The sequence below is a fragment of the Brachyistius frenatus genome, unplaced genomic scaffold (genome assembly GCF_029030835.1).
Source record: "Brachyistius frenatus isolate BFR_SWC_R1_liver_20210118 unplaced genomic scaffold, ASM2903083v1 Contig_11, whole genome shotgun sequence".
In the NCBI taxonomy this organism is placed as follows: domain Eukaryota; kingdom Metazoa; phylum Chordata; class Actinopteri; family Embiotocidae; genus Brachyistius; species Brachyistius frenatus.
The window spans coordinates 1,798,551-1,825,213 of record NW_027210610.1 but is presented as its reverse complement, the minus strand read 5'-3'; the positions used below and the strand labels follow the sequence as shown (position 1 = coordinate 1,825,213).

The 26,663-nt window shown below is 46.9% G+C and overlaps 1 protein-coding gene across 3 annotated transcripts in view; it reads left to right on the top strand.

Annotated features, from left to right (window-relative positions):
- The window catches only part of raraa (retinoic acid receptor, alpha a), a 143,411-nt gene that overhangs the window by 91,711 nt on the left and 25,037 nt on the right, over positions 1 to 26,663 (top strand). Inside the window, exon 1 of one of the 3 annotated variants that reach the window (XM_069691426.1) lies at positions 10,562 to 12,461. The exons of the other annotated variants lie outside the window; for them this stretch is intronic. Within the exon in view, the coding sequence (XP_069547527.1) occupies positions 12,284 to 12,461 (178 nt within the window). The 5' untranslated portion in view covers positions 10,562 to 12,283. Of the gene's footprint in view, positions 1 to 10,561; positions 12,462 to 26,663 lie in introns of those variants that run through there. 3 annotated transcript variants of the gene reach the window in all.

Genomic DNA, 26,663 nt, shown 5'->3' with positions numbered 1-26,663 from the left:
GCTGTACATGTATTTTCATGCTGCTTCACACTGAGGTGTATTTTATGTGAATGTCTTTTTGGGGACAGATGAATGTCAGCAGAACCATTATCCTTTATCTGAACTCTCCAGAGGAGAGAGAGAAAGGGAGAGAGAGCAGTTATCTCCACACATCTCACACTTTATATTTCTTTTTCTATATACTTTGGAGGATTACAACAATTGACCTTCCTCATTGCACTTTATTACAGATACATAAAGACTACACCTCTTCTGCTCTGTATTTTTTAGGATTTTCAGTCGCATACATTTCCTGAGTGATGTTATTGCTGCCATAGTCAGCTAAGTTTCCCTATTATTCATACTTTTATTACCATGATACAGTTTAAAAACAAAGTATCAGAGCCACATGTGGTCTGATATCTCCGGGCTGTGTTATTTGTGTGTTGTTAGTATTACTGCGAGTGTGGTTTGAGTCTGGTCTGAGGGTGCAGCATGAATGTGCAAACGCAGTCCAGTTGGCAACACTTAACTGGACAATCGCAAACACGCACACGGCCAAATATCAGATGTATGGATGTATGCCATTTTGCAACATGGGGAAGTTACTGTAAAAGGAGGGAAGTTAGAAAACATTTGTCATTCTTGTCAGCGTGTTGTTTTTTTTAACATCACTCACTGTATTTCGCTTCGGGAAGGTCACAGTGTCAAAGTTGCTACAGTTGTCAGGGTGGGTTGCGAAACCTTTTTTCAAAATCCTCTTAAATTGACCAATACATGCATCAGATCGGCTCACTCCCTTTTTCCTGATAAGTCAAGCAGTAACTCAGACATCCAGTTCAGTTGTTGAGGGCAGAAGAGTAAGCGTTGGGGGGGGGGGGGGCACGAGAGGGAGGATGAGGAGGACGAGGAGGAGGAGGGATTGGAGCAGCACCTCCCATCACAGATGTTTGGCTGAATTAGACCCACAACTCACCCATTCAAATGGCTTAGCAGGCAGATTTTTTCATCTCGGAACCATTAAAGCCTCGTACCTCTTCTCTTCAACCAACTACTAAAGTACTTTTAATGGCATTAATGTAGAAAACTCTTGCATCCCCTCAGCGTCACATCTGCCCCCTCGGAGAGCCATCTGGCTGCTGCATCAGTGGCTGGTTTTGGGACCATACATCACTACATTTAGAAACAGTTGATCACAGAACAAATATGTACTGTTGTCAGGTAGGAAAGACAGAATTAAACGTTTTATATGACCTTATTTTATTACATTTTTGTGGGTGCTTTTGCTGAATTCTCCTCCTTGATCGACCTATACTCTGTATTTTATCCTGCTATGCTTTCAATTATTTATTTATTCTTACTCTACTCAATAAGAACAAGTCTGAATCAAACTCAGGGTCACGATAGTGACTCTTATCTGAGGAGCTGTATGGGTGGGTTAATGCTGCAAACCAGGATGCTGTATGGGAAGGAAGAGAGTGATGAATAAAGAGAGGGGGTGAGATAGAAAGAGGTGGGCTGTTTGCCAAGTAGGCTAGAGGTTATTTCTGTTGATGTCTCATCGGTTGCATAGAAACTATTGCAGACAAACACACAAACCTGGAGCATGCACACCTCTGGTCAAGCGCAGTCTAGACCGGCTGGCGCTCACCTGTGTGCCAACTGAAATATGCATCATCATCATTGTTTACTCACTGCAAACACAACAAGATTTGAAGACATCACTGACAAAACTTCGTGAAGGGACTTTTTTTTTTAATTATTATTCATTTTTATCCCTTTTTACGTGGCTACCAAGTCAGTAGAGTGACTTTTGATATTTCTTTTCGTCTAATCGAAGTCACACTGTATTTTCTCTGATGCATTAAGGCTTAACAAAGCCTGGACGGACAGATTATTCGTAGTTCGAGTTTTGCCGGCTTATTGTTTACACTGTATTTGAAACATGGCTGTTGCCTGCGCTCCTGTGTTCGACCAATCACTGTACAGTTACGTCACCACAGTTCCATTTCCATTCGTAATGGGGAACACCTACCCAGTGTTAGCAGCTAAAAGTTCCTCTTGTGTGGACACACAAAACAAGGAGAGCTCCCTCCCACTTTTCTTCAAACTGTGAAATAGTCGCTGCGGTCCAAAAACACCATTAAATTGCAAATCTACAACAGCATTACAGTGACAGGTGTATGCAGCATGTTATCTTCAGGGTATTCATACTGCAACATAGCAGCATCTCTGCAGGAAAACGTGCACTACTGATTGTTTAAAGCTACAGAACAGAGAGCACAAGTGAAAATAGTGAAGCTGGTAAGCGGACAGCCGACTGAATATTGACAGGTTCTGCTGGATGATTTCGTTAACTCCTGATGAGCTCTGACACGACAGGCCTCCCAGCAGTCGCTGGCACTCCTGTTCTCACCTCCACACATGAGCAGGCTCATCTGTGAACCCCCGCCCTCTCCTCCCGCCTGCACCTTTTTACACATTTTACTGTGACACCCTTTTTTTTCTTTTTTTGCAAACACTGATACACAGGGATCCATGCCAAAACACCCCAAGTCATGCAGACACAAACACAAGCTCACACATAGGACAGATGCACATATGCACATGTGACCTACACTTTCTTACATCGTCGCTGAAGCTTAGCCTTCACTCGTGCAACGACTGTTGGCAGCTTGGATGGAAAGACAGAGAGACAGAGACAGAGCAGAGAGACAGGCAGAGAGAGAGACAGAGAGATTGAGGGAGGAGGGGATGGGGGGGATGGAGGGGATGTCGGGAAGAGAAGGGAGCCAGAATGGGGCTCTCCATCATGCTGTCAGTAAGGTGCAGCTTTAGCCTTAGCAAGGAATAAAAAGTGTTTTTAAAAGGTGCTGTGAGGTGCAGCAAAGATGAGTCGGATAAATGACTTCTCTTTTTCATTCAAAGAGCCCGGTAAAGCCCACAGGGTCACTGTGTGTGTGTGTGTGTGTGTGTGTGTGTGTGTGTGTGTGTGTGTGTGTGTGTGTGTGTGTGTGTGTGTGTGTGTGTGTGTGTGTGTGTGTGTGTGTGTGTGTGTGTGTGTGTGTGTGTGTGTGTGTGTGTGTGCGTGGGGGGGAGGGGATTGAAAAAGAGTGTTTAGGGGAGAAAGTGAGACTGTGTGCATGCCTTTGCTAGGAGTTTGCAGCCTGAGAAAGCCCGCAACACCCAGACTTTTGCCTCGGCCGGCTGATGTTTTTGTTGCTGCTGACACTATAACATATTATGTTTTTTCTGGCTATTGCCCCTCTCCTTTCACCACCGAGTGGGAAAAGTAATGTAGTTCAGAGGGGCCGTGTAAGGTGGAACAATGGCTCAAAAATATTGAATAAGGAGTGAAAGGGAGCCGGGGTCTGAATGACAATAGGCCAGAGCTGGGGGTGAGGACTGATGATGTGGAGGTGGGGGGAGACAATCCAGATTGATGATAGATCTCCGCTGGTTAAATATTATCAGGCTTCTTTTTTTTATGTAACAACCCCCCCTCCGGTCCTGGTATCACACAGAGAATGGCAAGATGTGGCCAGCTAATGATCTGCCCTTCTGAGCCATTCACTTTTTGTATTAGCCTATTTACTTACTTCTGAGACACTCCCCTCTCTCGGGTTCACCACGCAGATGGTTTGGGTAGCCATAGTGACTGCCAGTGGATGCCCTCTTCTTTTTTTAAAACTTCTGGAGTGTTGAAGTGATAGGCCTGACTGCAAAGGTGGATTATTAAAAGTTTTTCTTTGAGCTTTTTGGTATAAGTCTAAGTTGACATAAAAGGGAAAATGTATTCTTTATTGAAATTGAATGGATGGTAGATATTTAGCAGCTATTTAGCTGTTTATGTGAACTGCTTAAGTGTGTGTGAGAGGTATGTCACTGAAATTGAAAGGACATGTGCAACATTGTTAAGCAACAGTTTCTCTGTGTTGAGAAGTGTATATTTTGTCACATGATAAGCCATATGATGTTGGTCATGTTTGCAGTACTTCCCTATTTTCACAGGTGTTTATTTTTTATTTTTTTTATTTTTTTACATTACCACCTAAAATATGAAAGGCGGGATGAGTCAGAGCCCGAGGGGCAAAAATTTTGACATTGTTAAAAAAGTTCTCTGCCGTTCTCTCGGTTTGTTTGAGAAAGTGACACGGCACGAGTGTCTTTTCTGCTGCCTGTGGCTAAGCTGAGTAAACCCTTTGACTGCATAAACAACACCACGACAGGCCATTTTAAGCGTCATGGTTGTCCCCGTCTCTCAGATGAAGTTGACCCATACGCACCTCTGGGACTTGTGGCTAAACAGGGCTGACTCTCATCCAATTAACTCCTCTTTCACACACATAAATATGTTTCTATACACGCACTCAGGTCCTGGGGTGGGGGGTGGGGTTGTGTGGCAGACAGTAACAGAGAGGGTGAGAAATGCTAGAGAAAGGGGAGTAGCGGCACCATCTACATTCCCCGCGCCCCATCCTTTTGAAATGCTGATGACTCCTCCTCCTCCCTCGCCCTCTTTTAATGTGGTGGAGTCATCCATTCCATTAACCCTCCTCCTGCCTCCCTCCCCAGGTTAGAATGATGCAGATTCACTCCCCCACCCCCTCAAAACCCCCGGCCTCCCCTCTGTTAAAAAAAAAAAAAAAAAAAAAGGCAACAGGGGCTGCAGTGGTGACGGTGGCAGGGGTATTTGTCATGCTCTGAGCCGCAGCAGTCTGTTGCTCTCCCAAAGGCCTTTGTTGTCCCCAGGCTCCCAACTTGCTGGCTAAGCAGGGGATTTCACATGTTTCATTAACATCTGAACCGGCTCGGCGCTTTTGAACATGTCACGTCACTTGGCGGGAATGTGCACCAACATACACATGCATGCACTTATTAAAAAAAAAAAAGAAGAAGGAAAAAAAAAGAAAGAAGCTGGACGCATTAAGCAGAGTGCCCCGGAGAGAGCATTGGATTTTTATAAAAGGGCAGGATTAGAGCTGTGTCACACATGCTCCTACCCCACTGCCCCCACCTACCCGTGGGCGCACGCACGCACGCACACACACACACACACACACACACAGAAGATTTCAGTGAGCGTCGACCACACATTCAGCCTGCAGCTATCCAACCTCTGTGCGGTTGGTGGCACACATTCAGTCTTTGTACAACAAGCACAACAATCAGTGTGCCCTGCCTGGTGCGGGTGTTCGGGGCACCACTCAAGTGGAGGTCACTCGCAGAGGCGTTATAATGCTTTGGGCTGGGCACAACAAGACTGAGGGCAATCCACTTAAAGCGAACCGCCACACACACACACACACACACACACACACACACACACACACACACACACACACACACACACACACACACACACACACACACACACACACACACACACACATCCCCTCCAGGCCACCACGAGCAACACACTTCTGAATGGAAAACAGGAAATTGGCCCTCTGTAGCACTTCAAAAACTGGAGGGAGAAAGCAGCGAGAGGGGAAGGAGAAAAAAATACTTGGATCTCTGACAGATAGGGAGATGAAATGGCTCGAATCAGGCAACATGGGCGAATATCAAAAGCATGAAAAACTGTTTCTGAGGAGAGGATGTCTTTTTGATTTTCCCCACTCTCTCATCTTCCCACTCCGTCTGTAGTTTTGGTGAACTCTGAGTCGGGGCCATGAGGGCAAGGCTGCGGTCGACAACCTGGATGCAGGAAACGCATACACAGATCAATAGAACGGAGCTTGACTTGTGGTAATTGCAGCATTGATGCCAATTTCTGAGAGGGTTTTGGCAGAGATGTGGACCGAGTACTGACTCTGGCATCCGCTTCCTGCTCTTCTCTTCACTTCTGCTCCCTGCTTTTCCCTCCCCCTCTCTGAGCTGTCCTGCCGGAGATCATGTCTGTCTTCAACCTCCTCAACCTCTATGGCTTCTTCTTTTGTCACTTAGCTAGTGAACTTATTTCTTTTTCCTCCATGTTGTTTCTGGTATTTGGCAGCCACTGTCCTCATTGTGCTCAGAAGTTTAGAGAAAAGAATGACCTTTTACTACTAGCCTTGTTGTATTTATCCTGATGGAAGCATTTTTTTTCCACCTTTGCCAAACTTTTCCCAACTCATCAGCTCTCCTAATTTCAAATAGCTGACTCAATCTTTGTGCATTTTCAACATTTTAAAAATCAGGTCCCCCCCCAAAAAAACATTTGATTTCCTGTAAAAGGGCTAACAGAAAACAGCATGGAGCTCATTACGATGGCACATTAACAAATTCCCTTTTCTTAGAAGACTGACTGTCTGTTCATTTTTTCCCTCTGACTCGATCTCTTTATTGTTGTAAAATACCTCAACAACTTTGAAATCAAACTGCACACTTCTTATAACCACTGCCTATTGATTTATAGTTAAATATCGTCTTTCCACTCTCATATCTTACTCTACATTTCCTTCATTGTTTCTGTCCTTCGCTTGGTCTCTTGGTGGCTCCTGGTCTCAGAGATTCATGCTCAGTTCCTCTTGTCTTTCTTAATAGAATTAGCGCTGCGTCCATCTCTATGTACCGAACAGCCCCCTGTCTCTGACAGCTAATGGGGGCCATTCCAAGTGCGGGATGACTGATATTGAGATATCCTTCCTCCAGGGTAACATCCATAGCAATTTTCTCTTGATTTGCTGAGTGATGGACTTGGTGCAAAGGAGCATAGACCTAATGATCATTGAGGAGATGGGCTCTCTAACTCAAGGCTGTAGAGTGTGGACGATTACAAACGACACAATAGGTTGTGTCTCCTTCCCCCCACCCCCCTCTCCCGCTCTCTCTCTTTTTCTCTCCCTCGGCTGAGGTATTTCCAGAATGCCGCCGGCCATGATGGATTTATGAGTGGGCCATACTTTGGTAAACACCGATGGTGGGCAGCTTTGTCCTCCCCCTCTGCGATATAGTGAAGGTCCCCATAAAAAATGGGAAAACCAGGTTACAGCCACCATAGAACCGGGCTAAACAATAAAAGGCTTTATGGGCAGATATAGGCCTGTACCATAAATGCTGGAATCTGCTGTCGGAAGGACATTAAAGGGATAATGATCGGAGGGGTGCTTTCACAAAGATCCATGCAGCCACTGATAGGGCCTTTTTAGAAATGACCCACACACACACACACACACACACACACACACACACACACACACACACACACACACACACACACACACACACACACACACACACACACACACACACACACACACACACATACCCTGAGGATAGCAGAGCAGCAATGGTGAGATCTATAGAACAGTTTAGCTTTGGGTCAGGGTTGTGTGTATCCAGTAGATTGACAGAACAGAGGTGGAAGCGATGGAGTGTTCATCGATAACTGGAGCTTGTTCTCACATCGAAGGGTCGAGCCCTCATTACACATTGGCTCGCAGTCGGGGAGCACAGCTGTTGGGTTTGGCTGGTGCTGCCTGTACGGGCTGCACAAAACCAGCTGTGCAAACAAATGCGCGCACAGAAACGGTAAAGGCAGCGAGGGGAACGGAGTGGTAACAGACAGGTCGCGTGGTTTCAGGTAGACTTAAAAACAAACACGCACCTTGGCACACACGCAGGCATGCACCCAGGGGAGATGTGAGCCGGGTTAGATGGTGGCATGAGGAAGTTGTCCCGCTAGGACTAGGCATGTGGTAGGAGGGAGGATTATGGCACTGATCGTCACAGACGTGGGATAATGCTGCTGACATGCAGACAGCACGTTTTGTCCCACAGCGTGACAGAGACTCGCACAGACACAATCACTATCTCAGTCTCTCTCGCTGCCTCTCTCAAATTAGGACACTCTTCAACTCCTTGCAGTGCTTCCTCTCTGAGTTTCTCCTCTTTTCCCGCTGTGCTGCTTTATTAGGTCGCTGGGAAGATTTAAGAAAGATGGAAAGCTCTGCCGAGGCTCGTCCCGACTTCTTTATCATCTGGGCATTAGCCATCTGCTGGCACATGTGCAGGAGTGCTCGGGGGGAGGTGTAGCAGGAGCGCCTGTGTTTGTGTAGTAGCCACTAAGGCAGACAGGAACTCTAAAATTAGGCCCGGGCCATTCTAGCTCTCACACTTTTGGCCTTATCTTGTCAGGAGATAGCGTTTACCCAAGCCAAGCGTTGTCCGAGCGATATGGCAGGTCTGGTCTGTTTTTCCTGAGCCTTCTAGGCTGTTAAGTGTCTCCATGCAACCAGAGGCTCAACAGACTTTTCCATGACTTTAGGACAATTCGATTGCGCTGTTTTGATTCGACAATCCACTCCAATAAAAGAACACACTGCACAGGAAGTGTTCGTTGCCGCGGAGGGGGAAGAAATGATCTCCACAGTGCAGGAATACAAGAGTCAGGGGACAAATGATTGCAGATGTTGGTGGATGGTCTCCAGAATCTGCTGAACAAAAAATTATTCTCACTCATTAGCTGGACCAAAATCTGCTCTGACACTGTTGACTCCACTTCACGGAGAAAGCGCTCTTCCTCCTTTTATCATGTCCAATAATCCAAATGACAAAATAACCTATTGTTTGTTCTAACCTGTCGGCTCATCTCCTTGGGGAAGGAATGGCAAGGGGAGCACTTTTTACTGCTTCCTAACGCCCCTGATTGGACTGAGAAAGAAGGAGAGTGGGGGGGCAGTAAAAATAGCTTGACACCCTCAAGGTCCAGCCGGCAATCTCCTCTCCGCCCTTGCCCATAAAACTCTTTGAATTCCCTCCTTAAAAATCCTTCTCCCACTCTCTCTCTCTCTCTCCTCCTCTTCCTCCCCATCTCTTAGCTGGACTTACAGCTTTGCCTCAAATCAAGGACGTTATGTTTACCGCTCGTGCTATCCCCCCCATTATCTGCAGTTACGTAACCGCCTATTTCTGCGAGGCCTCCATATCCAAATGCGGCTTTGATCAGGCTCCTCCATCGGTTTGCCTGGACTTTATTCAAGCACGACTTTGAAGCCCAGAGCCGCGCATCTGAGACTGCACTGCTCTCAGTGACAACTTTGGGGGATCCAGACACAATCTTATTCTCTCTGGCTTCACAGCGCCAAAGTACTTTTCCATGTTCTCAGGAGTGTGGTGCTTGATGCTGGAACAAGAACAGTCACCTGGATTGGTGTGTTAACGTGGGCTGAACCTCTTGAGGCTCTCTCTCTCTCTCTCTTTTTATACTTTACACAGTCATGAAGATGCAATAGAGACCACTGGCTTCTCTTACTTCCTCTGTATTTGTAATAACAGTTGATTTTTGTGTTTGTGATGTCTCACTCACTTATAAACTGGACACCACCTGGTCCCAAACTAGTGCTTATTTTTCCATAGACGTAATCTAATACACCCAATTCTCCAAATGTCCATCAAGAGGAGCCCTCTGTTCTGATTTCTCTCTTCCTGTGAAAATAGAAGGACCACATTTATTTATCCTAAGTCGTATGTTCATCTCTTTTGGAGGATGACAAACTAAAAATACATGTAAAAAAACTAAAAAAAAAACTGGGAAAAGGACTTTTATTCGGTCTCTTCTTGCATTCGTCCGTCCCCTAATAAATGGTGATCAACAATCTGTTATCTCTCAGCTTGTCCTCTGCAATCACAGGATGAATGCTCTCTCCTCGGAAAAGAAAACAGTGCCTTTAGAAATTAGCATTTTCTGACAGCCATTACTCATAGGGGCTAATCCTGTCAAGGAATGTGTGGCTGCGCTATCAATGCAGGCGAGGGGTCGCTCCGGCACAGGCCCTGCACATTGGCTCTTATCAGGCAGGGTAAACACACTGGGGCCTGCATTAAATAAGTGTCACAGTCAGCGGGGGCGGAGCAGGCCAAACCTACACTACCCCACCCCCTCCCTCCCCCCCACTGCTAGTCTCCTTGCAGATAATCCCCCTCTCAGAAACCGTGTTGGTCGGATCCAGCTGTGTCCTGTGGCTCAGGTGTGTGGGGAAAGTGGGGGAGGGGGGGGGGTGTTGTTTGGGCAGTGGTGTATGTAACATCAAAAGTCAGCCAGGGTTTGTTTTGGCCATATTCACATCAATGAAGATGTATTTGAGAAGGATAAAACACGTTTTACCAAAAGATTGCATGGCCCCCTTTGTCTTTTAGCATGGTGAATTAAAAGCTGTCAGTAACTGCAGCTCAGAAACAGCCCTTGAATCTTCTTGTGTTCACTTTGCCAGGGACGTCCCAATCAGTGATGTTTGCTATTTCTATATGCGGCCTTTCATTTTAAGAGATCAATTTTTTTACAAATATTAGTGTCGAGGTCAAAAAAAAAAAAAACTGCATCTAATGGATGGTCAGCCTTAATCTCTACCGTTAGGTATTGCACATGCAATTTGAGACAACAGCTGTCCTTCAGATCACATGACAATCACAGCTCAGTGTTTTTGAAAAGCATTACGAAAAAAAACAAAAAACATCCGGACTCCTGATGTGTTTGTTGGCCACTATTTTCTTGCAGCTCGTTAATATTTGCATCAGCAGCCTGTGCAGAGGGAATGCACATTCCTTTACAGCGCTGCTACCATTGGCATGGTGGATGACACAGCTGCATGTTTGCATAATAAGTTGCAACAATGTTGCACGGAATGTTGCACAGTAAAGGCTGAGGAACTTTTTCTTTTTCTTTTTTTATGGGTGTGATGCAACTCTGAAGCAAAACAACTTCCTGGACTGTGTTCCAGCTGTACACTGTGAGAAAAGTGTCAGTGACTGGGACAGGGTGACTTTGCCACTTTTGTCTCCTGTGTGCTGGCTGAACTGCGGCGCCTCTCTGGGCAACACTTGAGGAAAAAGTGTAATGGTGTTACACTGGGTGTACAAGGTGGGAAACCTTGAATAATGTGGGATGAGGGCAAGGCGGAGAGGCGAATCCGAGTCAGCCATGTGGGTCACCAGGAGGTGAGGCTGCCTACTTCCCTGGGTTCAGGAAAAGTTCAGGCGCATAGCATTAGGCAAATTAGGGAGACAGCGGCTGGGGGAGAAAAAAAAATTGGAGGGTAGGGACTGATGAGAGGATGGGGGAAAGGGTCAAATTAGTTGGAAGGAGGAGCCCAAATAAAGAGTGAGAACATAGATGGGAACTTCCAGGAAAAACAGGGACAGAGATACATTCTGCTGCAGCACTCATTACGTCCATGAACCCCGTGTAAAGATATGAAAGACTAATTACTGAGCTTATATAACTTAATCGTGTCCTCAAATACATTCCTATTTAAAGCCCCCGTTGCTCAATTGGAGGGAGGGCGGCGGGCTCCCCCCTCTCAGCCTCATGCAGGGCCCGTGTTCACGGAGAGGGAGATCCACGGTGACGTCCCTGAAGGGGTTAAAAGAAGGAGGAGCAACGCATGAAAGGCACTGAGGGGAGGCAGTGGGGGGGAAAAAAAAGGGAAAGAAAAAGAGGCTGATGGAGGTGGAGCCAAAGCCCTCAGCTGCTGTGCCTTGTCACATTTGTGCAGAACATGATAGCCGCACGGTTTGGTGTGGGAATGATTTAGGCTTCTCTCTCTCCGAATACAAACAAGGCGGCGCTGCATGGTCCGTGCGAACCTGGATGTTGGAGAGCAGGATCTGAGCGAGGGAAGCCGCCGCTTGTTGTTGTGGTGCGCACGGGGGAGAGCGCTTCATTCACGGAGCTGACAGGAGTCCACCAACGGCGGGCGCAAACGGGACAACCGATCGTAACCCAAAGGACAAACTACAACTCCGCGGATTTTTCCGATTTGCGCCTGCATCCCGTTCTAATTCCCCCGTGGTATCCACGCGGACTTGGGAGATTTGTGTTCCATTTTGTGGGATTTTATTCGTGTTTTTGCCCCTCTTTGTCGTCTGGATACAGCCACATATGTTGCTCTCTGTTTAAGCAAGGCCGACAGGACCGATATTTTCTGCTGAAGTTATTCCGATTTATTTGTGTGTGTGTGTGTGTGTGTGTGTCGTGTTCCTGCGCTGGGCACAATGCAGACTGTTCTTATAAATAATGTGTTCAAACTGAGCGCAGCCGATTAGGCTATTCCAGACACTCCTCGCTTGTTGTTTCCGATCAATACAGCTCTGTATGAAGATGCCAAATGTTCAGATGTCCCCGCTGTGTTTGGATTTATCACTTTCCCCTCGATTTTAATGCAGTTTCCCCCCTGACGTTTGGCCCCCTCAGATTCTACCTCTGCTGGTGGCGAGCCGAAGACCACAAGGCTCGTGTGTCCCTGCGTGCGTGACAATAGTTAGCTGCTTTTTTTTTTTTTTTTTTTTTTGATAATATCACCCTGCTGTCGCCCTGCTTCGTATGATGTATGAGAGCGTGGACGTTGTGGGACTGAACCCCAGCCCGAACCCATTTTTAATGATGGATTACTACAACCAGAGCAGAGGATGCTTGATCCCGGAGAAAGGACTGGTGCCCGGAGCGCCCCATCCCTACAGCACGTCCATCAGGAACCAGCACTGGAACGGCTCCAATCACTGTAGGTGCCTTTTACTGCCTCCTCAACTTCATCCCGCTATAACTGGGGAAGTTAAAGCCTCCATGTTCGCGAGTGTGTGTGTGTGTGTGTGTGTGTCCATCTAAAATCTACTAATGTTTTTTTTTTTATTATTATTTCTCTAACACGGCAGCTGCGACTAAAATGACTGTAAGGCCTTTATTCCTGTCAGCAGTCTGTTTTATTTCAATTATTTATGTGGCGAACAGTGTTGCATGTTCTCACCATCACTAAGCTTCATGACTGCAATATATATACTTGACCCACTTTCGTGCCTCTGTTCGTTCTGTCTCGGTCTGCGCCCAGGTTTTTTTTTTTCTCTTTTCGGAGGAGCCTCGGCGAGACTGCGGCGCTCTGATCCAGGCCACGTTATCCCCGGCTCTTTTTTCTTCTTTTTTTTGCGTTCCTGAAATATGCACTTAATATAAACAAGGTTTTGCAAGCCATGCCAGCGTTAATCAGATCAAACTTCCCTGCCTGTGTTGTCCCCAGGTTTCTCTTGGTAATCTGGAGAGCTGCGCCCACAGGCCACAGTTCCTGAGCAGCAGCAGTACGGCCTTAACTGGACAGCTGTCTATTTCATGTTTCAGTCAGGCATTAAACTAATTACATTTATTTTTAACCAGCTATATATATTTTGTAAAGCTCGGAAAAAATTAGAACACACTGTGCTTTATATTTAAGTTGCATATTTGATTCTGAATAAACATTTAAAAATCAAATAAATGCACCCGGGGCTGAATATTTGTCCCCTTGTGCTCCAAATATGAGGATGACAGTGTTTGTGCCATGTCTATAAATAGCATGTCAACGTCAGATGTTGCTTTTATAATATCAGCAGATTTAGTTCATTTCGGTGGTTTAGTTTTATGCATGTGTTTGTGTTTGCTGGGCAGTTTTTCCTGAGCTCAGGACCCTCGGAGATTTCATTGCACTGATACTGTATCTGTTGCAATAAGGAAGAGTTTTATTGCAACAACCAAGTATCAACAGAGGCCCATCCCATTCTTTTACCTCAAAGGAGCTACGCTACACAAAATGTAAGCAGGCCATTATAGAAGAGATATCTCTGTTGTCTTTCCTATCTGAAGGAGCGTAAAAAGGGAAAAAAAAAAAAAAAAGGCAGGAATCTCCACAGGCTCTTAAGGGCCAATTTCCTCCTCATCTCAAGATTATAGACACGACAAAAGGGAACTTTAAACAGGAGTTTTCGGATGTTTTGGCAGCAGCAACAAAAGCACCCTAAACTGTTTTGTTTGCATTCTAGTCTTTCTCCGTGTGCTTGGTTTTTTTTTTTTTTTTTTTTTTTTTTTGTCACGAGAGGCGATAAGAAATTTCTCTTAACTAAAGGGGACGCACTTTTTTTTTCAAAGCAGATATCCAGCGAGCTTGATAGTATTTATCGAACTGGTGCACTAAACAGCTCTAGTGGCAGCATTGATTCAAACCATGTGAGCTTGTCTGAAGGAGACTGTGGGGGTTTGGCCCAGGAAAAGACCTCTGATCCCCTACTCGACTCCACATTGTTTTGCTCAATGGAGGAATTGCAGGGGGGGGTGTGTGTGTGTGTGTGTGTGTGTGTGTGTGTGTGTGTGTGTGTGTGTGTGTGTGTGTGTGTGGGTGGGTACGTAGGGGGTAGCATAGCTGCTCTTTGCTTTACTGCTTGAATGTAATAAAAAATTTAGTGCACAACCTGGGAGCAGTGGTGGCGGCGGGGAGTCGAGAGGCACAACATCCGTTAGTGTCATCACGTGGCTCGTTGGATCAGAGGAGTAGAAAACAAATCAGACAACAGAGCAGGATATATTTACTTTTTTCACCTCCAATACTGAAGCAGGAATCCAAAACCAGCCAGGCTCAGAAGCACGAGACAATCTCAAAAACATCTGTCGGCTTTATCACTTTGGTTTTGTTTTTTTTAGATACGAAGTTCACAGACAGTAGTCTCTTGGAATGTGTTCCTCTGCACGTGGGCTTAGAAACAAATTGCTGGTAGACCTTCTTTTTTTTCTTTTTTTTTTTCCCCTTCTTTTACCCCCTCTGTGCTTTTCTTTTTTGGTCCTCTTGTTTTTCCAACCTCTCCACACTGGATCTAACTATTCATTAGAGGCTTTACAGAAGAGCTCTCTGGCTCTAAGAGTGCACTCTGTGACATCTTCCCTGAAGTGAATGTGGCCCTAAAACGGCCCTCTTCAGCATTAAGTGGCTGGGAGAGTATCCAGATCTTATGGACGCTCCCCCCCTCAATATTATTCGTCCTTTAAAGATGCTGCCGTTTACGTTGTTTGACTGTTTTCGGGCAGCCTCTGTCGACGCGGGTTTGCCCAGTTGCAGACGGCGTGAGCAAGCTGCTTGTAATTTGGTTATATTCAGAGCTCCAGTTCTGAATGTCTCCGGCCTTGCAGCCTAAATGCACTTGATTTTTCACTGAGCGCCTGTCAGAGCCTTTACAGCAGTTATTGGCTCATGCATGAAAGAATGTGCATGGCCTTGTTCACATGACTGTCACACACTTAAAAAATGGGGGTATGAAGGAAAGAGAGGGATTGCATGGTGGGCTCAAATGCTCAGCAGCCCATAGGCTTCTTGTTCTTTCTTTCTTTTTTTTCCTCAGGCTTTCCACAGTGTAAAAGAAAGCGGTCACCAGGGATTTCCATGGAGCAAGGCAGAGAGCAAGGCGAGCTTTAGCTAGTATGTCTTCTGAAGACTTGGTGGATGCCAAGTGGGCTACATGAACGGTGTGTCTGAGCGGCAAGTGACTGGCAGCTTAATCTGACTCATGTGGTATTTAAGTGCGGAAGTCCTTTTTGCCTAGCAGGAGATGAGGCCCAAGAAAAAACAGATGGTGTTTTATTGTTTCTCGGTGCAATAGACTGTAAGGGCAGGATCAATTTTCAGTTATGTTGATGGGGGAGGTTTAGCCATGTTTTTTTTTTTTTTTTTAAGAGAAGGGAAGAATGATTTGAGACTTTCTGGCAAAGCTCAAACCCATGTGATTTCTCGTTTTGCTTTCTGAGAGGCTGCTGTATCAGACAGAGCAACAACCAAACTAACTGTTTGTGCTGAAAACATGAAAAACTGTGATTTGTTTGGACTTTGTGCCGGCCAGCAGATTGATGTAAAGCCTTGCGAAAGAACAGCAAATATCACTCCCCCTCTTCCCCACACGCTCCTTTTTTTTATTTCTATATGCAGTTTTTATTTGGCAAGTGTCTGCTGAGAACTGGGAGGACATGAACATAAACAAAGCATCCCTGTCCCCAGACAGAATTGGCTCGGATACTGTCAGTTTCTGACATTGAAGAGGGGGTGGGGGATTGCTGTCGTAAACAGCTGGAGAAAAGAGCCATCCATTACAGCAGAACATAAAGTACCAAATTTATTTCCTTGAATGATCTACCCAGGATTTCTTAGCAAAGCTGCTCACAACTTGAATAAAATTACGGCTTGTGACTTTGTTGACATGACGCAGTAATGTAAATCCCGGGCCTTAATAGTCTTGAACTGCAGCGCAAGAATACAACCATTTATGTCGAAGTCAAGCTCCTGAGCTTTATATTTTCTGTGCGCTCCTCTGCATACATGCTGCTATTGTAGAGAGACTGACGAGCTTTCATTCTGGGGCTTTGTTGATTCCAGCCTGAAGGGACTCGCAGGACTGATTGATGGATGGATGGACAGCACTGAGGCAAGGTCCTCTGTTCTTCCAGGGGAGGGACGCGTCAGCCTGGCTCCTTATTGCGCCACGTCCGCCTCACCCCTCTCGGCCAATGGCAACAGTGATTTAGTAGCCTGAACGTCTGGAACGCCGCAGAGCGCGCGAGTGTGCGCGCGCGCGAAAGAGAGAGAGATCATTCCGTCCACAGGAATACGCCTGCTTTCACCTTCAGGTGAACATCAATAACGCATTTTGTCATCAAGGTATGTTTGCAATGGCAAAGGGGTGAAGGGAGTTCAACGCTGCTGCCACCGCTGCTCTCCTGGGGGAGGCCGCAGGGCAGCGTTTCACAACCTGCCATCACTCGCTCCCAAAACGGCACCTTGCCACCAACCTTCAAAAGCTGTTGCGGCCTTTTTTTTTTTTTTTTTTTTTTTTTTATGCGATTCATCGTTTACTAGAGAGAGATGCCCTCAGAACGGGATGTTCAACCTGCTGCAAGGTTACCAGGAGCAACAGAGATGCTTGTTTCTGTTTGACAGTGCTACTTAGTCACTTTTTTAAAGTGTAATGAATGGGTGTGGTCTGTAGTCGTGAACATTTGCAGAGCTACTGGCTTCACAACATGACGCACAATGCCATGACTGGCTGGTAAATTTGATGTCCTCTTTGGGTTGGCATGTAGTATATTCCAGTGTTATTACATATTGAGTGGATCAGAAGTTCCGCGTACTTTTGTCTGGACAGTTTTTTTTTTTGTGTCGATCTGTGTTTGTACACGAGCACACGCTCAGACCCACCGATGGGCCCCAGCTTGTTTGTAGAGAGAATTAGCCGGAGGCATCAGTCAGAGTTGTACTGTACACCAGTTCGGTTTGACTCTAAATCCCCAAACAAGAGCTGGTGTACACTGCAAAGCTCACTTTGATGAACAAAGCAGCGCAGACAGAAAAGATCCCGGCAGTGTCATTGATTCATCAGGGCTTAAAGAAGGCAGCTGATTGCAGCCGTTGTGACAATAGGGCTGTAATCTCAATAATTACATTCTCCCTCCATGTCTGTGCTGTTTTACACACACACACACACACACACACACACACACACACACACACACACACACACACACACACACACACACACACACACACACACACACACACACACACACACACACAGGGGTGGGAGGGAGATCAAAACAGTTCAGGTTAAAGGGGGGTTCTGCCCTCTAAAATATTCATAGCTTCTTCATTTAAATCAATTCAGCTCTACAGGGGCAGTCGAGCGTCAACTGTCAGAAATTGAGCTGGGCCTGTTGTAATCACTTCTTTACTTATCTCTACAGATGGCTTGTTCGCAATGGGCTCTGCATGGCTAGCTCACCACCACATTGAGAGCTCTCTCTCTCTCTTTCTCTCTCTCTCTCTCCACCCGTTCTCCATGTTTTATCCACACCCTCCCATAATGGAACACACATAAATTCATCTCGGTATTGAACCACGGACATTCATCACCCCCCCCCGAATTCATCTGCGAGGCATTTTCATTCCCAAAGTGTCTCCTTTTCTCTCTCACACTTTATCTCTCCCTCTCCGTTTCCCATCTCCACGGTGGCATTCTCCGCATGGCAAGCCGGAGCCGGGCAGTCAGTGTCGCGATTAATCTTTAATGCTCGCCTGCCCTAATTTTTCCTCATATTTTACAAGTCTTCCTGCCCTCCCTCCCGCCCCACCCACCCCCTTTTCTTTTATTTTTCCAGCATCCCCTATATATAGAGTGATTACATGGAATGTTGCCTTGTTTCATCAGTTGCCGAGGACCACTGCCCGCCTCTGCCTCTGCTGTGCAACCTCTCTCTCTCTCTTTCACTCTCAGGCCGCAGGACCAACACACTCCTCTCCAGCCTCCCTCTGGGGATCTGTGTTAACATCTCATGGATGACAACTGTGTACACCTCAAGTAGCTGCACACACACACACACACACACACACACACACACACACACGCACACACACGCGCGCACGCACGCACCAGAGTGGAATGCCCTCCTATTTTGAGAATGGGACAGCCAAGAAAATAGGGTAGAGGTTAGTATGCTAAAAATACAAGAGCCTGGCAGCTCTGCTTGGGTAAAAAATAGCAGTGTTGCTGCCGTGGTCTCAGTCTGCGTTGGTAACTGAAGAGCGGAGAGGGAACGCTTGTATTTGTGTTTAAAAACAGTTTTGCAAAGAGATCTGAATCCCGCAAACTTTATTTATTTATTTTACGCATACAAAAACACGTTTTGTTTTTTAAAAAATAAGCTAGCAGGTTAGCCGCTACAATCGAAGCTTGTCTCTGTGTTTCACATGATCTCATTGTGGTTAATACCTGGAGTCTGCTTTCCTGGCTTTCATAATACCCGGTGTTGATGTTTTTAACAGGCCCCAAGGGCACATATAGGGAGAGTCTGGAGGAAGACGAGGCCTTTCAGTACACCTTGATTTATTGAAGCATGTTTCTCAAGTAACTTTAGATATCCATATTGTGTATCGTGTCACGTCATGCTGGCTCAGCCTGACTCAGTCGTGGTCCCACTTGGTGACAGAGGAGCTGGGCTTGTCTGGACACCACTCTGCCTCTCTTTCCCACAGCCCCTCTGAATCATTTCATATTCATTATGTGTCTGGCTGCAGCCCGGCCTCTGACATTTGACTCTTAAAGACCCACCTGGGACCGAGATGAAATAGACTGCCAACAGTGCGGTGGAGGTGGGAAGGAAGAGCGCGGCGCTGGATGGTGACGGATAAGACAGCGTGTTCGACTGAAGGAGGCAGACGGGCTCGGGTTACCGGCCGCTTGTTCCCTGTAACCCTGTTTGTGATATGTTTATGCGTCGTGTGAAGTGAGAGATGCCCTGTAGCCCAGCAGCTCCGAACACGCGTAGGTTAAGAGAGGTGAACCAGAGGAGGCCTGAAACGACTGGATCTGTTCGCTATGAATAGAAGCCCTGTGTGTGAAAAGGGAGGTATTCTGATATCAAGCAGCCCCTTCCATTCAAAGAGGCATATGGTGTCACCTCCGCTGTGACCTGTTGTGTCTTATCTGGGCCATTGTTAGTAAAGTACCCCGGCTTGAGAGCCAGAGATAGTTGCTTGGCAGATAGCACAATAATTAAGTGGTCATGTCGGATGTCGAGGAGCTCTCATTGTTCTAGAAAAAATAAATGTGTCACGACCCCTCGTTGCTGTTAGTTAATTTGCCGTGAGCCCTGGTAGGGTTACCCTGATGACAGTATTGATCTCTGAATTTCATACCCAGAGACGGTGCCCTGAGAAAAACACCCTCGGGATGACACGCACCCTCCCCTCTGGATGAGACCAGACACATCTCTATTCCCTATTCCGAGTGATCTTTTTTTCCCAAAGCACTGCCAGCCTGGATGCTCCTTCAGTTTGGGAAGGGAGGCATTGAGCTGATGGGGGAAATAGGCAGCCATGCAGCACTTAGAGCAGAGAGTGCACATTCTGTTATTCCATGAGATCTTTAGCAGTGACCTGAAGAAAGCTTTTTATAGTTGACTAAAAACACGAGCGAAAGGTAGAAAAGAGATTATAAAGGAAGGTTTGGTTAATCGGTTTGCTCAAAGCAGTCTTCAATTCTAAAGTCTAGCCGTCTGCAAGGTATTATCTTTACCGTTTGCACACATACACACTTGTTTTGTGCTCTGAATGATAGCGGTGTGATCACAGAGAGGCGCTCTCTGGGCTTCGTGAAGGTAAAATTATAAGTATAGGCGCTCTCTGATAGATAGGCTTCCCCCTTCCTCTCCGTCTTGTGCCCCGGCCGTGAAGCTGAGTAATGGAAAAGGTGACAACACTTTGAACCAGAGTTGTCAAGCAGCACAGCGTGGCGCCCCGTTGCAACCCGTTACCAGCCCTCCTTTTTTATTTCGTGCTTTGTAGCCGTGCTGCTCAGTGCCACCGCCACGACGTGACACCCGACTCTGCCCTCGCACCATACGTGGGAAACCTTTGCACAGCACTGCTGCGGCTGTGGCGGTTCTACAATAGAGCTGGATTATTGTGTCTGGGCTGTCAGCACCTCTCAGCTGAAAGAAAATGAGTGAGGGAGGTAAGAGGAGAGAGAGGGAGAGAGATCTCAGGCATCAGGAAGGGTGAAGGAGGGGGCTCCGGGAGGGCTGGCATTTTCAAACTGCAATCTCTGTGGAGCCTTTCAGGGGGTTTAATGTCATTTTTGGCCTCTGGATTTGTGCCCTTTTCTCCTTTTTGAACAAAAAGCAGTGGAGAGCGAAGGGAGGGGGGGGGGAGGGGGGAGAGGGGAATGAGGAAGTAAGTGAAGGGATACAACAGAGGGAGAGGGAGAGGGGGAGCGACTGATGGAGGCTCGGCCTTCATCCAGCGGCTGCCAACAGGCTAGTGTTGGCAAATTGAGTCTGGTACAGAATGACCTATATCTCCGTCCTATTTAACACATTACAATCTTATTTTTTTTATCTTACCCATCTTGTTTATTTTAAGTCTCCCGATGAGACAAAACCCCTCCGGATGATCTTGCTTGGTCTTTATACATGTTTGGTTCAATTGCCCTAAAAAAAACCCCAAAAAACAGCCCCATCACATGTTCAAGTTTCTCAAAATTGAGATGTTACACAGTGTGAGCCCAGCAAAAAAAAAAGAAAAGAAAATCCAAGTACTTTGCGTGCAATCTGCATGGTTGCCCAAATTTGCTCCTTCTGGCGACAGGCAAGAGGGGCAACACCAACCTTCCCCTCCCCGGTGTGAATTATGGATTGGATGTAATGCAGCGATTAGACACACGCAACGACACACATGTCCCTCTGCTGCAGTGGCGATCAGCGAGGTTCCCTGAGAGAGAGAGAAGACAGAGAGAGAGTGAGAGTGAGAGAGTGAGAGCTTTCCTGGCTGCACACGAAAGTCTTGCCCACAGTGGCGCTCTCTATCCCGGCCACCCGGCCTCGTCTTCCCCGCTGCTGCTCACCTCTAATCAACCTCCAAGGCTACATACATCCTGCAGCTGGCTAGCACATATGCTGGCTAAAGCCTTTCATGGCTGTAATCCCCAACACCAGGAAAAGAGGTGCATGGGAATCTTGGTCAGCTGACTTTAAAGGGAGAGTAAGGGAAGAAGGGGCTATCGCTAGGTTAAAGTCACCCCTCCCCTCCCTCCCTCTCCTTCACTAAAGCCTGCTGGGATTCCCCCTGGGCTTGACATACCCAAACCCCACCTGCCCTCACTGCTCAGCGGGAAGCTCCATCACTGGCTTCCCCTGAGCTGGCCTACTTGGGACTGTTTGATCTCATTGTGGAAGAAGCGAGCTTGCCCGCTGCCTGGCAGGCAGAGAGAACTGAGGGTTGGGAAGGTGGAGCAGGCTTCAGTGGAGAGGCTTAATAACTGTATTAACATCGGTGGCTCCCCCAGGATGCACGCCTACACAGTAGGGGGGAGGGTGGGGACGACGACCGCAAAGCTGCCTTCTCTCTCACTTTTAATGCTCTGGCCTAATTTTCCTCTCCTCGCCCGCTCTCTTTTCAGCTCATGTTTTCTAGTCACCGTGATTCATAAATCAAAATATTTTAAAGCAGACAGTAGACGATAACGATTTTTTTTTTTTTGGTTTTGTTTCATCCATCAAGTAAAGTTAAGCCGTTACCGGCGGTGGAAAAGCAGATCATTACCGTCTCTGTCATCATCACTATGTTAGCCCACTCTTGGTAACTCTCCATCTCCACGTTTTCCTCTTATCTTTCCTTTTTCTGGTTGTTGGTCCACTTTCATTCGCCCTGCTGCTGCAATTCACTACAGATGGAGATTAGCACTGTTGTTTTTTCAGGCTTCCTCTCATCAAACTAATAACATTGCCCTTCACGTGTAATATTAAAGTCAGCTTTGAGTTGAAAGTAATGATTGTACTCTCTTCCCTCACCTGTGTGTGCCGCTATTCATGACAGTCCCCTAATCCTCTTGAATTATACATTGGAAACTGCTGAATAATTGATGGGCCCCACTTAGCTTAATGGACAGAGTTAACTGGGAGCGTCGTGCGTTCCTATTGCACTGGAACTGGGTCGCAACAAACAGGACCCAGTCGCCCCCCGAGGGTCATAATGAGTCCCAGGTCACGAGGCCTGGAGAGACGCAGCAGTCAGCAGAGGCCAGCTGGGGTTAACTGGACCCCAGAAGGGAAGAGAGGACAGGAGGGGAGAAGTGGAAGCATTCACACCGGGCTCACCTGAGGCTCGGCTCAGGTTACTTCCTCTTATTGTTTTTGACAGCCGCGCTTACTAGCGTGTGCGCAAGCAGCAAGCATGCTCATAGACATGCAAAAGTACGTATTGTCTTTTTACTCTGGTATTTCTAGCATGCACATCCACTTGCAGATGGAGGATGAATGCTTAACTCTTGGACCATGGACACGTACTCTTTGAAGAGAATTGCAGACTTTTGCCTTTGCAAACACAACTTTTACATTTAATTTTAATAGCAAAAATGTATTTGCAAACCCACATTTTTAAAGTGATAAAAAACAACCACTATGCCAGAGATGTTTGTAGGTGAACCAGGCTGCTATTTCCATGAACAAGCTGACCGATAATAATGTTGGGTAAACAAATTTGTACCCTTAAATTCAAGATGTGTTTTTGCCGTGCTCTGTGCAAAAGAGTGACACCATAAGGGAAGATCGACATAGCCTCTCTGAAACCAGTACACTGACTGGTGGGCAGCCATATCACAGGAAAGGGTGTGTGTGTGTGTGTGTGTGTGTGTGTGTGTGTGTGTGTGTGTGTGTGTGTGTGAGAGAGTGATCAAATAGCTCCCCCCAGGCTACATTGAAAGGTCAGGGATCCATGCAGGAAATTAGTGTCTGCAGCAGCACAGACAACACACACACACACACACACACACACACACACACACACACACACACACACACACACACACACACACACACACACACACACACACACACACACACACACAAACACACGCAGAGCCAGAGAGGAGGGAAAAGCACAACCCGGGGAAACTAAACATGTCCTTCATTAAATTCTAGTAACATCCCACTGCACTCCCCTGATGACTGCCGGCTCTCATCAGCCATTTGTCCTAAGCACAGAGCGAACTTAATGTCCCACTGCCATTGACAAGCACCTCCGTTTTCAAATTTTTGTTTTGCATTAGCGCTGACGCTAAAGACAAATGAGTTTGCCTCTTGCCGCCCACCCGCTCACCCTTTGCTCTGCCCAAATCTTCCACTAAGGATCCCCCTGACGCTGCACATCAGACATCTGAATCATGTGCGTGTCATCACTCATCATTACGGGGCATGAGCAGGAGAGCGGTGGCTGGAAGTGCAGCGTTGAGGGTATTCAAAGCTTCCACGGTGATATTTGGTGCATTTAGTTGCTTTGCTTTGTGCAAAACAATGTGGTCATATGTGCAGCTCAGTAGGTCAAAGTTATAGATTCCAGTTTCAGACAATTCATCTACAGGGCGATGACGAGGAAGAGATTGCGTCATTTGTTTAATTAAGTTTAATTACTTGTTTTCCTTTGGGTCTGGCTATTGAAAATATGTCAGTTGTGTCCTTGGGGTCTTTAGGTCACTTTAACCCCTGTGCTGAGCTTGTAACCCCCTCGGGTCCCGGCATCATGGAAGTTCTTCAACAGACAAGTGACAGGATAATGACACACTTGCTGTATTTTCTCGTCCACGCCTTTGCGAAGAAATACCTCCATTTACATCTCCAATAATACCCTTTCAACTCCAAACCTGACGCCGGTACTTTGAGCTAATTTATGAACGGTCGCCATTATGTTTCTCGTGTACAGTAGAGGAATGCGTGTTAGCCTGCCGAGGCTTGAAGGCAGAGGTAAATTACAGGCGAGTTTAACTATTAGCTCTAACTCATGTTGATGAGCACATGAAGTGACAATCCTAAAGGTTTCTTGGATTTTAAGAGAAGCGGCCTGGTGAGAAGCCGCATTATTTGGCATCACTGAGCACACGCTCTTTACCCGCCCGAGTCACGCACATGCTGCACCCGCGACCTCACCCCCACTTCCACTGTCACGCTCGGAAGTTGAGAAGATCAAACCCTTGTAATCTATTCCCCTGTGATTGACTGCTGTGTTATCCACAGAGAGGGAGGGAGAGAGAGAGGGAAGGAGGAGAAAGGGAGAACATGGGTCGAGAGAGGCGGTTTAACATGACAAAGCCTGTCCCTGGTGATCCTCTCTTTTCTCCTTTACATCCTCTCTCTTTCTTCCTTCCCTCTTGATCCCTTGTTTCCCCCTTTTCTCTCTCCACCTCCTCCTGGCCTCTCCAAGTCCACTTCAGCCCCTCTAATGCAAATAGCCCTTTGCTCTCTCCATATTTATGACCTGCTTCCTCCACCGTGGAAGCATATTGAATATGCGCTTAAGAACGGAGGTCCTTGAATGCTGCCAGTCACATTGGATTAGCGAGTGTCAATGGGCAGATAACCTCTCTGTTAGAGAGTGAAGAGCAAACACTCGAGCATGAGCATTCATGAGGGTGTTTTCGGCCTTCAAACACTGAGAGGCACTGTGTGTGTGGCTCGGCCCAATAAAGATGAATGGGGTCTGGTTAATGTGTGGGTGTAATTTCAGCTCCGGCACGCAAACTGGTGCATGAAGTGCATTTTCCAGTATTTCTCCACCTGCAATCGGTGAGGGCAGAAATGGTGTTCACGGTCTCTGCACTAACTTAAATCATCTTCACCAAATCTTTTCACTATGACGCTGTGCTCACATCTTCTCTCCTTACACTACTTTGATATCGTACCTGTCTCTTTACTTTAAGGTCACCAGAATATTTTCAGGTCTCTGACCCTTCGATTCCTTATTACTGGCTGCTTGTAATGTCGTTGAACTCGGATTTTATGGGAATGAGGGGAATTGAAGCTCATTTGGATGTTGCACTCATCCTAAGTGGCTGTGGAGCAGAGCATCAGCCAGATGAGTAGACGTTAACCTTCAAGGCTTTTTGTTAGGCAACACGGTGAGGCTGTGGATTGGCCGGCCCAGGTTTGGGATTGCTTCGGCACCGCCCTGGCTTTTATTATGCATGAGTTCAGTTTGTCATCGCAGGAGGAAAAAAAAACACAAACCGAGTCACACACTCCCGCCCAATTCTATATTCAAGCAGCGCTCCATAAACGATAGCCTTAATGTTTCATGAAGTCAGAGCGGTGACATTAGAGACGTTTAAAAAAAATTGCTGTGGTTTCACGCTTGTTGTAATCCAGTGATGACCTCTGTGTTGAAGCATATGTCATGAAGCAGCTGTAAGTTACTTTAAGATGGGTGTATTCATTCATTTGAGGGAGTTGACAAAGGGAGGTGACACTGTGGTTGCACCTTCTCCCTTTCTTACTTTGAACAGCGTGTCTCGGAGCAAACATGGCAGCAGGCGCAGCTTTTATTTGGGGCCCGCTTGTGAAATGTTTGTCTTGCGTGTCACAGCCTTCCCCCAGTCCTGTCGCTCATCTCATCTTTCTCTTCAAATGCTTTCTCTCCTCCTCCTCCTCCTCCTCCTCCTCCTCCTCCTCCTCCTCCTCTTGGATCCAGTCCCCTCCTGCTCCCCACTCCCTTAATGTAGGCCAGTCATGATACTCAGCTGATAGTACACAGGGGCTGAATGTGTGTGATCAGCTTGTAAAAATAACTTCATGCTCAGTGGCAGATTGCCGGTGGGCAGACACACCGCTTTTATTCATTATGTGGATTTATCATTGTAAAAGTCTCCGGAGTCCTCACTGAAGACCTGTGACACGCACACATTTTTGCATTCTCACGCTGAACATGTCGTGCTGAATCACACCGCTGCCGCCGTGCCTGCACACATCCTGGCATCCGCCGATCGACGCGGGCCACCGTTTGCCCCCTTGTGCCCACCACCCTGTCCCAAACCATCAGCTCATGCCAAATATCTCCGTTCACCCGAGGGCGAGTGCCAGCTTACATAGTTGCTCTGTCAGTCAGCGGGCACACACAGCTGCTGGGTACAGTTACACCGTGTTACTCATGGTTCCAGGGGAGCCTCGTTGCCAGGGATCTTGTGGTTTCCTGTCTGTGGATGCTTTTGGATGTGTTTATCTATTTATTTATTTTTTGCTGAATTAAACTGCTCACTGGATTCCTGAAATGTATTTGCGTTGTCCATTCGGTATTTTGTCAGGAGACTCATAATTAACTGTATCAAAGTATGGCATGTGGCAGCAGCAGCACACAGCAGCTACCACGGTGAACATGAAGTCTCTGCTCGCGGTCCGGCCCCTGCAGACCTCACCTTTGCCGTCTGCTCAGCCGCTCGCTGCTTCCCTCCCTCCCTCCCTCCCCCTACTCTCAAGTTTGTCCACACATGTTCTCAGTTCTGTCTCCATTTGCCGAGGAAGCAGTGATAGGAAAACCTGGTGTGTTGTTATTTCAGGGACCTGGCAGTGTAGAGAGGGAAGTTGTCTCGGGGCCCCTCGTAGAAGGTCT